The sequence below is a fragment of the Mauremys mutica genome, chromosome 8 (genome assembly GCF_020497125.1).
Source record: "Mauremys mutica isolate MM-2020 ecotype Southern chromosome 8, ASM2049712v1, whole genome shotgun sequence".
NCBI lineage: Eukaryota > Metazoa > Chordata > Testudines > Geoemydidae > Mauremys > Mauremys mutica.
This window is the reverse complement of record NC_059079.1, coordinates 22,654,339-22,668,988: the sequence shown is the minus strand read 5'-3', so window position 1 is coordinate 22,668,988 and position 14,650 is coordinate 22,654,339. Positions and strand designations below refer to the sequence as shown.

The following is a 14,650-nucleotide window of genomic DNA, read 5'->3' as shown; positions in this document are numbered from 1 at the left end:
GTCACTAAAAGATCCTTCTACCCTTAATACACTGAAGATTTAATGAAAGGCAATGCTATTTTAAGATTTCGTAAGGGGCTTTTTATAACAAAGAAGAGTTGCAGACACCATCCTCATTACTGCCAAGCTGCCATCCACTCTTTCATCTGTATCACCAAGCCCGATCTTAAGAAACTTTTTATAGATAGTTAAAGCCATCAAATGAAGCTCAGTCACTAAAAAGACAGATTCTAACATGGTCAGCTGTTACGGTTTAAATGATACCGATACGGTAAGTGTATGTTTTTATTAAAGTGCTTTAATCATGCTGGTTGAGCTTGCTCACAAAAGTAATATTTGGTCAAGATGGAGTTCATCCCTAATGCTGGTAACCATCAAAACCTTGAAGGTTAGTTGGGAAAGCAAAATCAAAAATCCAAATTATTCTATTAATGGTACAGAGGAGACAACCTCTAATCCAGGATACTGAATATGAGAGATGCATTTTATCCTTAGCTTCCCTCGCCTCATGTTACGATTTCATTTAATTTATTATGTGAGACATTATGTGATTTCCAGAGATGAAAGTAAGCCTGTCCGGTCTGGCATACTGGCAAGAGCGTACTGGCAGGGGGCAGCTTCCCCAGGCCAACAATTTAAAAGAGACCGGGGCTCCCGGCAGTGGCCAGAGCCCCACTGCCGGAGCCCTGGGGTAGAGGCAGTGGCCAGAGCCCCTGCCCCTTTAAATGACTGCTGGATCCCCAGAGCTCCTGGCTGCGGCTACTGCTACCATGGTGCTCCAGCAGTGATTTAAAGGGTCTGGGGATCCCGGCAGCCGCCACCGCTACCCCGGGGCTTCAGCGGTGATTTAAAGGGCCCAGGACTCCAGCTGCGGTAGCCTTTTAAATCACAGCTGGAGCCCCATGGTAGCGGCAGTGGCTGCCTGGAGCCGCTGGCCCTTTAAATCACTGCCAGAGCCCCAGGGCTCCCGGCTGCCACTGCCACTACCATGAGACTCTGGTGGCGATCTAAAGGGCCTGGGGCTCCCTGAAGCCGCCACCGCAGCTGGAGCCCCAGGCCCTTTAAATCGTTGCCAGAGGCCCTGGGGTAGCAGCAGCGGCCGGGAGCCCTTGGGCTCCAGCAGTGATTTACAGGGCCTGGGGATTTAAAAGCCCCACCCTTTCTGCCCGAGGCCCCACCCCTTCCACCCGAGCCGCAGCCCTCCCTCCCCCTCTTGCTTAGGACCCCGGCCCTGCGTACCGGCAAGTCTCTTACGTTACTTTCATCCCTGGTGATTTCTGAACTTTACAAAGATGATTATAACTGATGAACAAATTTGAGGTGAACAAATTTCCACTGACTTAACTGGAGTCAAAATTACACTCTTGGTGATTTGCTTCATCTACGACCAAGGAGCAATTCCCTGGACTTTCTCTCCAGGCTGAATGGGATTCATGCTGGGGAATGGGATGCATGCTTTTAAAAGTAAAAGTTTCAAAGTTCAAGCTACTCTAGCAGTGGCAGGCATCACCAAAAAACTGCAAACATGCCTTTCACATCATTGACATGAAAGCAAAATGTCACCTTTTGGCAAGTGACTTGATAGAGATTCCAGCATGGCAATTATACGATCTATGGCCTTTTTGTGAGATGACATTTTGGATTTGGATTTGGGGTTTTGGTTTGTGTCACTGTAAACAGGAACCTAAGTGGGCAACAGTTGTGCTTCCCTTACAGAACATGGCTGCCTCTCTGTGCTCTCTGGTTGGGAAACTGGACAGGGAAGCATGAGGGGACAGAAGTATGTGGGGTACTTCACAGAAACTCACAGGAGGGACAAGAGAATATAGGGGCTGGGAAGGAGAGAGACAGGGGAAGTGGAGGGGAATGTGAGGTGCAAGAGCATATGGAGGGGGAGATAGAAATATGGAGTGTAGGAGGAGGACAAAGGGTGTGGACTGTGGGAGTAATGTGGACTGTGGGAGAGAGAGTAGGGAGGTATAAGTGAATACGGGTGCAGGAGGAAGACTGCGAGGGGTGGAGGGATGTGAGACAAAGGAATAACTAGTCTCTCTGAGGGGGCAGCAATGTAAAGGAATAAACAACGGTTTAATTGTTTAACAGTTGTTGGTATCTGTCTTTCCAGGACAAGGGAAGAGAGTATTTCCCTAAATCAGAAATCAGATCAACAAGGACAGAAACTGATGATTTAGGTGTCAGAATATCATTCAGATGTATTATTAAAACTCTTAAACTTGCCAGGGTGTCAGGACTAGTGAGCATAGTGTACACAAGAGAAATAGTGAGAGCGTAGGACAAAAACTGAAGAAGCCATAGCTGACATTTTGAAAAGCTAACTTAATTCAGGACATATCCCTGAACACTGGCAAATAGCAATGTAAAGGAGCAGTAACACACCAGGAAATTAGAGGCCAGGTAGTTCACTGCCAGTTGTAGAGAAAACATTTGGAAATGTTTTTGAAGATCAAGAGGTGTAACATTTACTGCACTAAAAGCACTGCCTGGTTAAGAGTAGCCAACACAGTTGCAAGAAAGGAATATTATGCCTCAGTGACTTGCTGCAATTCTCTGAGGATGCTTCTGGCAGGGTAGATGAAAGTGCAATGAAGTGGACATCACATGATTTTTTTTTTTAAAGAATGCCGTCTACCAATTTCCACATTGAAGGGTAATGTGTAAGGTGAGAAGTCATTGATTAGTAGGAAATCTGTCTGATTGGATTACAAGATGGCTAGACATGGGACTTTTTCAAGCTGGAGAAATGGAATGGGGATGCCATGGGGTCAGGGTTGCATCTACAGCTTGTACTTGACACCATAAGGATTTTAAAATGTAAGAGTTTAGAGTTTACAAATGAGAAAGTGGGAGAGAAAAAAAACAAATGTGCAGTATGCCATAGGAACTTCCTCTAACAGCTCATAGGAAACATGGCTTTTTGCATTGAGATAAACATTTCCCCAGTGCCTTTGCATTGTACAGAGCTGGTTATTGCAAAGCTTTACTGTCAAGCATTCCAACTTGTTTGATAAATGAGCTGCAATTAGTACAGAATGCAATAGACAGGCGTTCGACTTATTCTCAGAGTTTGGTTCTCATGATACCAATGTTCCTGCTCTGCTACTTAGTAATAAAGTTGCACAGTAAGGCTCAAATTTTCAGCTGGCCTCCACTCATATGCCTATAAACATTGTTGATTGGTCTATTTGTATTTGGAAATCCCCAAATCTGCACAGTCAAATCAAGTGATTCTGCGTGCAGTCAGGCAACTGGTGCGTAGCTGTCCATTTCTGCATCATAATACAGGTATTTGCATGTACAGATAGACACACACAGACATTTGGTAGGTGGAGTAATCAAAGCATGCTGATCATTTGAGACAAAGTATAAGGCAGAATTTATGCCAGGATTGCCATCCTGAAGTATCTAAAAATAATGAGTCAGGCCCCATGTGATTGGCTTAAATATCGTGAGATTTTAAAAATAATTCAGTTGTTTTCTGTTTTTTGAGACTTTATGGTTCATAATATCAAGCTTTTATCTACCATTATGAGGGATAGAATTACATTTTTTAAAATGAATGTGAGATTCTCACATAATAACATGACTCTAGGAGCTGGGGCTTTAAACAAAATCCCAGGTAATGTATTTGGGAAACTTGTGATAAAATCATGAGAGTTGGCCACACTGCTCATGCTTACTTTTTAAAGGACCAAACTTGAGAGATGGGGATGGTGGGTGGGGGGGAAATTGTCATAGGCACAAAGGGTAGTTAGACTCCTGACTTCCATTGAAAGTCAGTGGGCACCTAACTCCCATTTATTCCTTTGAAAATCCCCCCCTCCATTTCCCTGACTGAGATAACCTGGTTTACACCTCTTACAATCTTTCATTGATAGAATGTGTTGCATTGACTTGTAATTATTTGTAGGTACTGTGCATATATTGTATGGAAATTATTATCCATATTCTAAATTTTTGGTTCCTCCTAAGTATCCTTTGCACCACCCTGGTGGCACAAAGTAGACTTACAGTTACTGCTAGGCAGCACCTGAAGATTTTCCTAGGGCAGGGGAATCATCAGCTGGGGTATGTCTGCCATATCTACTTTGTCTCTCCACCCCTGCCAGGGCCTAGCGAGTATTCTAGGGTGGGACGGAGACATGTCAGGGAAGGTGAACCAGAGCAGGGCCTGAGTCCAATGCAATGCACTCCAGTTATCCCATGTGGTGGAATGGCTCCTTAGGAGCTATTATCTGCCAGAACAATTTAGAACAGCTCTGAGGGGTGGAAAAGTGGCAGAACCCCATGAGAGCCAAGTGCTGCTCTTGAGGATTTTGGTCTATTTTTTGGTTGGGCTTCATATGTTACCATTCAAAATAGATATACAAGTAAAGTCAGAACTTAAAAAAGCCCAAAGGGTTAAATGTTACATTTGAAAGTCGTCAGTTTAAGTATGGATGGAAGCAAGACAATATTACAGATGTTTTCAAATGTTAAATCCATACAATTAATTCTCTTGATGCTAGCCCTGACAACATCCAGAAAAGCTACTGCTGCCTCAGTCTCCTCTTGTTGGCACTGACTTGAGAGACAATACAATGAACACTTCTATTTCTTCACAAAGCAAGAGGAGAAAAGTCCAGTTCCATGCCCCAGAGAAAGAAGTACTGGCACAGGAAGCTTTTAGTGTAGCTACCAGTTACAGTAGGACATGAAAGCTTTGAGCAAGGATCAAAAGATCATACAGAAAATGAGATGTGTGTGGAACACAGTTCTGTATTACAGCAGCACTAGGCTGGAATACTGGAAGTGGGTCATTGGGGAACACAAATGAAAATGAATACTGTAATTTCATTTACCAAAAATGCTTATTTAGTAACTGGAGAAGAGAAAAGAAGGTATATATGCCTGATATGGAAGCAAATCCTTTCTGTGCCTAATCAGGTCCTAGCCCTTTACAGTTTTTCATGTAAGGGATTTATTGTTTTACAGGGTGAATTCCATTGACTTAACAGCAAGTTCCTGTATAAAAATCATTTCCTTCCTTCCTTCCTTCCTTCAAGAGAGGATGAACTTAAAAAGACCTGGATTGTACATTGGAGAGAATATAGTTGTTGAACAGCTGCATCATTTTGGAAAGATTACCTTCAGAATTCAACAGACATCACCACGAGCAGTGGTTAGATATGGAACATATGCTAGGAGTGTGATGGGCAGCTGACAGTTTTCAAATCTGTTCCAACATTTACATACATGAATTTGTATAACCAGGTCTTTCATACTCGAGCCTCTCCTGTCACTTTGTACACACCAGCTGACTACTCCACTGAATGTCAAGTAACTATATTAAGGGGTGCAACTTAGTGTAAATTACACAACAGATGTGTATTTCCCATGTCAATTTTATTCTTACTAGATGCATATAAATCATAAATCATTTCAGAATATGACACATTGCTGCGAAATAGGTATTAGTATGAAGGATAAATAAAATGTATCAAATAAATATTTCAAAATAAATGTGTTAAAGCATTCAACAACACTGACACACTTAGGCCCCATGATTCAATCTGATCCACACAGGTGGACCCATGTGCCTGTTCAGAGCCCCACAGATTTAAATGAGATTTTGCACAGGTACAAGGGTCTGGGTGTGCAGAATCAGACTGCAGAATACTGTATTTATTTTAGGGCTACATCCTCCACTGAATTTGAGGGACAAGGAGAGAAACTTACCTGTTCAAGTCCCGATGTATGATTGGCTGTGTAAGATTATGAAGATACTCCATACCTTTGGCAACATCAACAGCAATGATTAATTTAGACTGCAAGTCGAGATTCCTAGATTTAAAACACAGTACTGGTCAAAACAGACAGATATAAGGCAAATTTACTTGCAACATTCTGAAGAGCTCACAGTAACCTGAAAGTTGTGTCATCTGCAAATCAGAACTGCCTTTTTAGTTGGTTTATTGTAATTTGAATACAAAATCTCACCAAGTAAAATGATAATTAGCTAATAGTTTTGTGATTAATTGATTGTTTACTTCATATACCAAATTGTCTGGATTAAAACAATGATTTGGTACATTCCTCTAACTGAAGTGGATAATAAATATTTGCACCAGTGGAGTTCTTATCTCCAGAATTATTTATAATAGGGTCATACAAAATGTTAATCAGATACCTCTTCTGTTCATGCAGCAGAGAAAACAGTGATCCTCCAGAAATATATTGAGTGACTATAGCAAATTGACTTGGATCATCTAAGCAAGCGCCAACAAACTGGATGACGCAAGGATGATTGAGTCGACAGAGGATAGAAACTTCACGGCAAAACATGTCCACATCTGATTTGGAACAGTAGGTGTTGGCTCTGTAGCTAATAATTGACATGAAGAGAAATCAAAAGTAAGTGAAAAGTAGCATGAAAATTATGTGGTATGATTTTTTTGTACTCTAAATTAGGATACTAAAGAAGTAAAATGGAAAAGTCTTCGCAAACTTACCGTTTGATTGCTACGATTTTATTTCTGCATTTTCCCTTATACACTTTTCCAAAAGACCCTAAAATGATTAAAAATAAATAAGCACAAAGATATTTTCTGTGTGTATCAAACTTTTTAAATGGATGCTTTTTGGTACCTGAGCCAATAATCTCATGGAACTCAATTTCAGAGAGCTGAAGATGGAAATGTGATGGCAAACCAGCACGGAGGAGGAGAACATCTGCCTTTTCTGCAAAAGAAAATCGTTATCCTTTTTTGTAAAATGCATGTGTGTGTGGGGGAAATAAAAGCACTTTAAAATTGACAAAAACAGTAGCAGCTGATTTTCCTACCATAAATTGGTTAACTGGTAATCCCATTTCTTTTTGTTTCAAAACCCACGATATACCCCAATAATAAACAAGGATTTGCAACATTACATCTGCCTCAGGGTTTCTTGGCTGTAAAGTCTTATCACTGATGAACACTGTCCCATAAGCATATTCTGTCTGGATCATGTGATTATTGCATAAAATCCTTTATATAAGGAATTTGTTCCCTATTCTGTGTATCCAGCACTCACTACCAATGCTGTGGTTTTTATTTGTGATCTGATCTATTGTTCAATGGCACTTGGAATCTGAACTCTGATGTGCAATTGAATTCACACACCAAACATCCCTAAACTGTTGATCCATGTGGTCTACCGCAATGTGCTTATACGAATATTTCTAAATAGAACATTTTAATATGCATAGTGATTACATGTAAAGAATATAAGCACTAGAGTACACCCAGAGCTAACATTTGAAATGGAAAATCAAAAGGATCTCAAAAAATGAAATACTTTTAAATATAAACATGCAGTTGAATTTTTTGGCTATGTCTGCTTCAATACAACACCAATCATTTTTGGATAGCATCTTTCTTACAAAAGTATCCCCAAACATTTCACAGCAGATTGCAGTCTAACATTTGTTAGCTCTGCATTCATCTATTCATGTTTGTTTCTTTAGTATCAATTCACAGTCTCATATTTTTTCTCAAAACAAGAGATTTTGGTTTGAATCTTAAAAAAAAAAAAAGTCAATTTCTCTGGAAATTTAAAAGTTTAAAGAAAATAAAGAGACATGGTGGGTGAGGTAATATCTTTTATTGGACCAACTTCTTCAGCTCTGTGTAAGCTTGAAAATGTCTCTCTCTCAGCAACAGAAGTTGGTCCAATCAAAGGTATTACCTCACCCATCTTGCCTCGCTAATATCCTGGGACCAACAGGGCTACAACAACACTGCGTAAAAAGAAAACAAATTAAGACCTAAATAGTATGGCTTTGTTCCTGCCAGAAACTGAGCACCTCTGTCTCCACTAAAGTCAATAACTCAGGGTAAGCAAATTGCTTTCCAAAACGCTCCCACAGGAATACAGCTCCTGTTTCATCACATTTTCCTTTACATTTCTAAATTTAAAAAAGCAGGTAAAATTGATCATGTGCAGTATATTCAGGATGATTAACACCTTTAGCAACAGAATATAAAACTTGTTCCCCTCCCCCCACCATTAAAATACCTTTTGTCATGCTTTTAATCTTCCCTAGAGGGGATGGAACAGAGACGTAAGAACCATCTGAAATCAAAGAAGAGAATGAAGTTTATGGACTTTTCTGAGAATAGTATAAATGCCTTTCTTGATCAAAGAAGTAAGGCAATTTTTACTTAAAAAGTAGAGGAAAAGTGGGCAAAAATATCACTTTAAAAAACCTGACGGGACAGTGAGCTTGTATTTTTAAACACACATGCTAGGCCAGATCCTCAGCAGGTGTATTGGCATAGCTCCATTGGTGCCCATTAGAGCTACAGTAATTTATACTCACAGAAGGTCTGACCTAATACAGTTATATATATGGACTGAATTTTCTAAAGAGCTTTGGGTCATATTTGCAAGTGCTTAGCATCAACCACTGGAGACAAGCTTTCCAAAACATTCACCACCCAAAAGATCACTCATTTGACACTTTTTGGCCAGATTTCCAAAAGAGCTCAGCACTCACTCTGCACTGAAAATCTGGCCACTTGTTTAGATGCTTAAATCAGAGCGGAGCTCTTTTTTAAGATTTGGCCTTGATTGCGGATGCTGAACTTTTAAAAACATGACCCTCACTATACAGTATACATGGAAGTATCAAAAAAGGTGATGAACTGATGAAAAAATCTGGGATTTAGCTGTTCCGAGCAGATTTAATTTCTGTGTCTGTATGTGTTTGTAGCTTGCTGGAGTTGAAATTCAACGATTTGTGCAAGCTCAGCCCTCTGGAGATACACATGCTTCAGAAATGCAGTGTACCTGAAGAGGAGCACAATGCACTTGGGCGATCTGGGCTTTCACGGCCCAATATTAGTCCTATGGATATCAGTGGGAATTTTTTCATTCACTCACTGGGAGCAAATTCTTGCCCTAGGTATAAATCCATAGAATCTAAGCAAGGATGCTTCATGTCTCATTTTCTCTGTAGATACTTTTCTTAACAAAATATAAAACTTTTGTGAGCCCATCCCACAGCTGAGATTAGCAAATTTACTTCTTGCCACTTGTCATTTAGTCAGCAATAGAGAGTGATATTTCTGTAACAAAAACAGTAATTAATCCTCGATAAGGGGGAATTAGGTAGCTAAAGACATTCAAAAATATGAAGGATTGGGTTGAATACAGAAACTTACTGCATGCGAATAATCAGACAGACATCAAAGGAAGACAAAACAAAGAGAATGCCTAAACAAGGTATTAAATATGTAGAAAGGTATGCGTAATGATTATTAAGGAATGATTTTTATTTCAAAGTTCAGTTTTTAATCTCTTACCAGTATCAAAGTGACAACACTGCTCTAAGATAAAGGAGAAGTTTGGACACACATCAGAGACGCATAGTACCTGAAAAACCGGGACACTCATGCCATTAAATTACCTTCAAATATAAACTTACTGTACCAGACAGGGCCTGATCCAAAGCTCACTGATGGCACGGGAAAGTTTATCATATATTTCAATGGGCTTTCAAAGGCCCTTCAGACGATAAAGTGACTAGCTTATCAAACTGTACCTCCTCCAGGTTGGGAGTATTCATTACAGGGTGAGTCATCCTGGGGTCTTTTATAATGCTTCAGAAGGGTAACAATGGCATCGTGTCCTAAAAGGAGGAATGATGGATTTGCATATTAAATGTCAATATTCGTTACTTATTATTTCTTTATACAAAAGTAGGAGAGTTTTAAAATAAACAGTGCTTCTGTTTTTGAAAAAATATAAAGAACGTATTCAGTGACTGTGATCAGAAATGTGATGTGATTTTGAGCTAGGTGAACATGGGAAAAATCTGGCTGAAAAAAACAAATGTAATTTTTCACCACAGGTTGGAATGGCATGCTGGGTTTGATTACACTAAAACAAACAAAAAAAAACAAACCCCTATATATGGCAGCAAGTTTCAGACCCTAGGTCAACTGATGGGCTCCCAGGGCTTATGCTATGGGGTTAAAAATAGCAGCGTAGATGTTCAGATTTTCACATAATCACACGACTCCAAGAGCTGGGACTTCAAGAAACACACCATGAACCACGAAATTTGCTATGAAGTCATGAGAGTTTGCAATACTGAGCAACTGCTTCCATTCCATATTTCAAGGGGAAAAAAATCATATTGGACTAAAGCTGGAGCCCAAGTTCTGAAACCCGGAGACAGGGGAGGGTTCTAGCCCAAGACTGCACATCTGCACTGCTATTTTTAGCCCTGTAGCTTGAGCCCTGTGTGCCCAAATCAACTGACCCAGGCTGTGAGACTTGCTATTGTGAGTTTCTTTGTTTGTTTCTTTTTGCAGTGTACACATATCCACAGTGATAGATGCCAGTATAAACTCCCAAAGTAAAAGCTGAGAAAAATCTTCATTAAAGTAAATGGTGAAAAAACTAAGACTGAAAATATTTCAGCTATTAAAGTCTCAGTAGGCAAACATATTCTCCATTTTTTTGGTGAATATTTGTCACTGTTTCAGCAAGGAAGCAGAGGGGAATAGTACATGCACAGATTAGTCACTATATTATACTCTCAGTCTCTCAGATGCTTTCGTGATTAAAAAAACTCCTCAGCACTTCAAAGTGATGTTTGGGGTTCCATTCTGCACACTATAGTTTGAGCTTTCCCTCCTGTTCTTTCCTCTTTACCTATCTCAGATTTTTGAATACTCTTTTAAAAGGAGGAATTCCGTATTCTTTTGAGGCTTTGCTCTTGGTTAATTAGATGCATTTTCAACATTGTGTTTTTAATGCTTTTTTGGAATCTCAGAATCCCCATTCCATTCTTTCCACTTTTTCCAGTCTAATGGGAAATGTTTGGGGGAAATAGCAATTTTATCATGGTTTCTTGCTCCAGGCATCAGCAAGGTTTTCTGTTTGCCTCTCACAAAGAGGAGAGCAGAAAAAACAGATACATTCAGAATGAGATTATGATGCAGTGCTCACATACCAAATGCTACCTTTCATTTGAACAGCTCTCTTGGCTCTGTTTGCTTGGAAATATTTTAATTCCCTGCCAACTCAGTGGCACAATTTGTTGGCATTTTCTTAGGGATATTCTTCATCAACAGCCTAATGAGTGCAAGCATTCTGGCTCATAATGAGCACAAACCTGCCAAGGAAATGCCAGTAAGCTCACAAGTGCTGAAAGGTTTCCTCAATCGAGTTCTAGAGTCCTGAAGATAGTTCAGTGCAGCTCTAGCAGAGTCCACTATAACATTTTTCCGTCTCCTGAGATGATCCCGGGGATTTCATTTGGAAACAGACAAAACACTACCTTTGTGTAAAACTGGCTGGTATTTTAATACAGTTGTTGGGGAGCAAAAATTTCTGCTTTGAGCAAATCTTAAGTAGAGCTATTGGCAACTGATCAATCAAGACAACCTACAACCTACTGATTGATGATATGGTGTTACTTATAACCTTAGCTATTGTATCGCTATATCTACTGTAACTGAACTTCCTATAATTCCAGTAAGTGACTGACTGCATGCAAGTATTCATTCAAAACCTGGGTCATACAGTTATCAAAATGGAGTTAAGGAAAATGACAATAGTTTATTATTTACTCTGCACTGCAGAAAGATTAACTGAACACTCATCACCTTAATGATTTTGTTTTATAAAGACACAATAGTAAGTTAAAGGTATAATGGCAACTAGTGTCACATGTAAAAACATACTTGACATATTCATAAAAAAAACTCTAGTGTTGCCCTGGATTTGAGGGGTGGGTATACCCCAGAATGTGATCAAGCTCATTGCAACCATATAGAATCATAGACTCGGAAGGGACCTCAGGAGGTCATCTAATCCAACCTGCTGCTCAAAGCAGGACCCATCCCCAGATTTTTACCCCAGTTCCCTAAATGGCCCCCTCAAGGATTGAACTCGCAACCCTGGGTTTAGCAGGCCAATGCTCAAACCACTGAGCTATCCCTCTCCCGCTGATCAATTGTGTGCATTCAGCCAGCCTGAAGTAATGATATAGCACACAATATAGTTAAGGATTAATTGGAGACAGGCTTTCAGAAGCAAGGTCAAAACTAGCTACAGTTTCTGCTAATCAGAATGGGAGGAAGGGACAAATAAGTAACCAACCGAGACTGAAAAACCTTGGTGGATGGAAAACCTTGAGTCTAGACACCTCTGATATTAAAAGTTTACTGAAAGTTAGAAAAGTGATGATACAGGAGTAGTCATTTTGACCTATATGTTTTGTAGAAGTTAGTTATAAAAGATTTGCTAACAGAGCATACTTTAGAGAAGTCCTCTGAAGACATCTTGCGAGATGTTTTTCCTGATACCCTTTCTCCCCAGTGGGTGAGCGATTGGCCACTGCAAACCTGCTGTTAATTACTCAATACCATTCCAGATGTTAGGTAAATATCTGGGATGTTCTAAATGCTCGCTTAATTTGTGTGTGCTTAAATCTAATAAACTGCAGTTTTAGATAGAGCACGCTTACTTGCATTAATCTTATCAGACGGAAGTGCTGTGTTCCTGTTGATTTATTCCTTATACCGCCTGGAGTGAAATAGTTAAGTTGCCCCTGTTGGGGGTTCTGAAAACCCTGAATAACACTAGGACTCTGACCAGAGAAGTTCTGCTGACTCACCTGCCACCATCGTTAGTTCCAACCAAGGAATATAAATGTGTTTGAGTGTCTCTCTAATGTAGAAGAATCCAAGAACAAGAATGGGATCCTACAGGTAGCAAGCCTATGAGCAATGAAACTCAGAAAATGTTTAGACTGAGGTTTGTGATTTGATGCTCTATAACAGAGGTTCTCAAACTAGGGCCGCGGCTTGTTCAGGGAAAGCCCTTGGCGGGCCAGGCCAGTTTGTTTGTCTGCCGCATCTGCAGGTTCGGTCTATCGCAGCTCCCAGTGGCCATGGTTCGCCGCTCCAGGCCAATGGGGGCTGCAGGAAGTGGCAGCCAGTAAGTCCCTCAGCCCGCGCCACTTCCCACAGCCCCCATTGGCCTGGAATGGCAAACCGTGGCCAGTGGGAGCTGCAATTGGCCAAACCTGCAGATGTGGCAGGTAAACAAACCAGCCTGGCCCGCCAGGAGCTTTCCCTGAACAAGCGGTGGCCCTAGTTTGAGAACCACTGCTCTATAATGTAACACAAAGGCAAGGAAGTGGGTGAATTTGGACTAGATTCAATGTATGTTAGGAGCAGAATAGGAGAAGCACCTGCGTACACAGTGCCTCTAGAATTCATTGGCATTTCTGGGCCAAAGCTACAGCTGCTCTTGTAGGATTCTAATACATTCATGAGACTGTTCCTGTGCATGCCCAAGTCTGTTTCACCATAAAATGCTATATCCATTGCATTGTATTTTGTTCAGATGCTCATAGATCCTTTTCTTCTGGAAATAGCAAAATAGTAAAATTTGAGGGTTACCCAGAGTAGCAGTGCAAAGCAGAACAAAAAGCAGTGCAAAGCATATCATCCCTTTATACACAAATCATTTGACCTTCACTATAGTTACCCTAGGGGTAAATTAGAAATCTATTCTCTCCTTGATCTCTGGACACAGCTACCACTGATATCAACAGGAGCACCGTACCCAGAAGAGGAGGAGAAAAAGAATAAGCCCGATAGTGTTTTCTCTATTCCTGCACTCACAGTATGTGTTTACACTGAGGGAAACAAACATATGTTGGGAGCTAAAAGGGCCATGGTCATTTTGTACCAATTATTTATGCAAATAAATATTAATAACATATTAATGATTTAGAACTATTTTTGATTCATTTTGGTTGGTCTGTAAAACTGCTGTAATCTTCCTTGATCATTCTATAATCCTGGGGCAATTTACTGACTGGTCTTTGAATTAGAGCTGGGCAAAATTTTTTGACTGAGACTGCTTTTGGCAAAAAAAATGCAGATTCAGCGACACTGAACATTTTGAGAATTCATGTCAATTTTGCTGAATTCTTTTATTAAAAACAAAATAATACCTCCACAGCCTAAAAAAATTCCAAAATGTTTCCTCGTTTTCTAAACAAAACATTTTGATTTTTTTATTCAAACCACATTTTTTGTTTAGAAAAATTCCTTTGATTATATTTAAAAAATGCACAAATGTTAAAAAATGCTCAAAATTGAGACAAAACATTTTGTTAGAAACAAAATGTTGGGGTGGTTTTTTTTTACTTTTTATTCACTGAACATTTTGAAAATTTTCATTGAGTCTACCCAAAACTTTTATTTTTGGATTTTGCAGAATTGCTAGTGAACTGAAAAATCCATTATTCTCCCAGCTCTAGTTTGCACATATTGCTTAGTGGTGGCAGAAAAAGTGTGGGGTCACAGGAGAGGACATGAGGGCTTATCTACACTCGGAAGTTAGTACGCAGTAAGCTAGTGTGTGAATTTAAAGAGCACTAGCCATTCTGCACTATCTCCCCAGGTGGACACTCTTACTGTGCACTGAGTGTGCCCTTGGGCAGATTAGCTTAACTTACTTCCAAAGTGCAGTAAACTAAAAACTTGTCTACACTCTGAATTACTGAGCACTAGCAAGAGTGTAAATTTTAGTGCACACCAGGGTGTCGTGCACTAACTGTCCGTGTGTGGGCTCTGCTGGC

At 40.1% G+C, this 14,650-nt stretch overlaps 1 protein-coding gene across 3 annotated transcripts in view; it reads right to left on the bottom strand.

The window, feature by feature from the left end:
• Nucleotides 1–14,650, bottom strand: part of LOC123375589 (serine/threonine-protein kinase TNNI3K) — a 188,329-nt gene that overhangs the window by 95,428 nt on the left and 78,251 nt on the right. For all 3 annotated transcript variants that reach the window (XM_045026599.1, XM_045026600.1, XM_045026601.1), the window contains 6 exons: nucleotides 9,584–9,670; nucleotides 8,056–8,112; nucleotides 6,646–6,738; nucleotides 6,510–6,567; nucleotides 6,188–6,382; nucleotides 5,737–5,841 (listed from right to left, as the gene is read on the bottom strand). In XM_045026599.1, coding sequence (XP_044882534.1) covers nucleotides 5,737–5,841; nucleotides 6,188–6,382; nucleotides 6,510–6,567; nucleotides 6,646–6,738; nucleotides 8,056–8,112; nucleotides 9,584–9,670 — 595 coding nt within the window. The remainder of the gene's footprint in view (nucleotides 1–5,736; nucleotides 5,842–6,187; nucleotides 6,383–6,509; nucleotides 6,568–6,645; nucleotides 6,739–8,055; nucleotides 8,113–9,583; nucleotides 9,671–14,650) is intronic.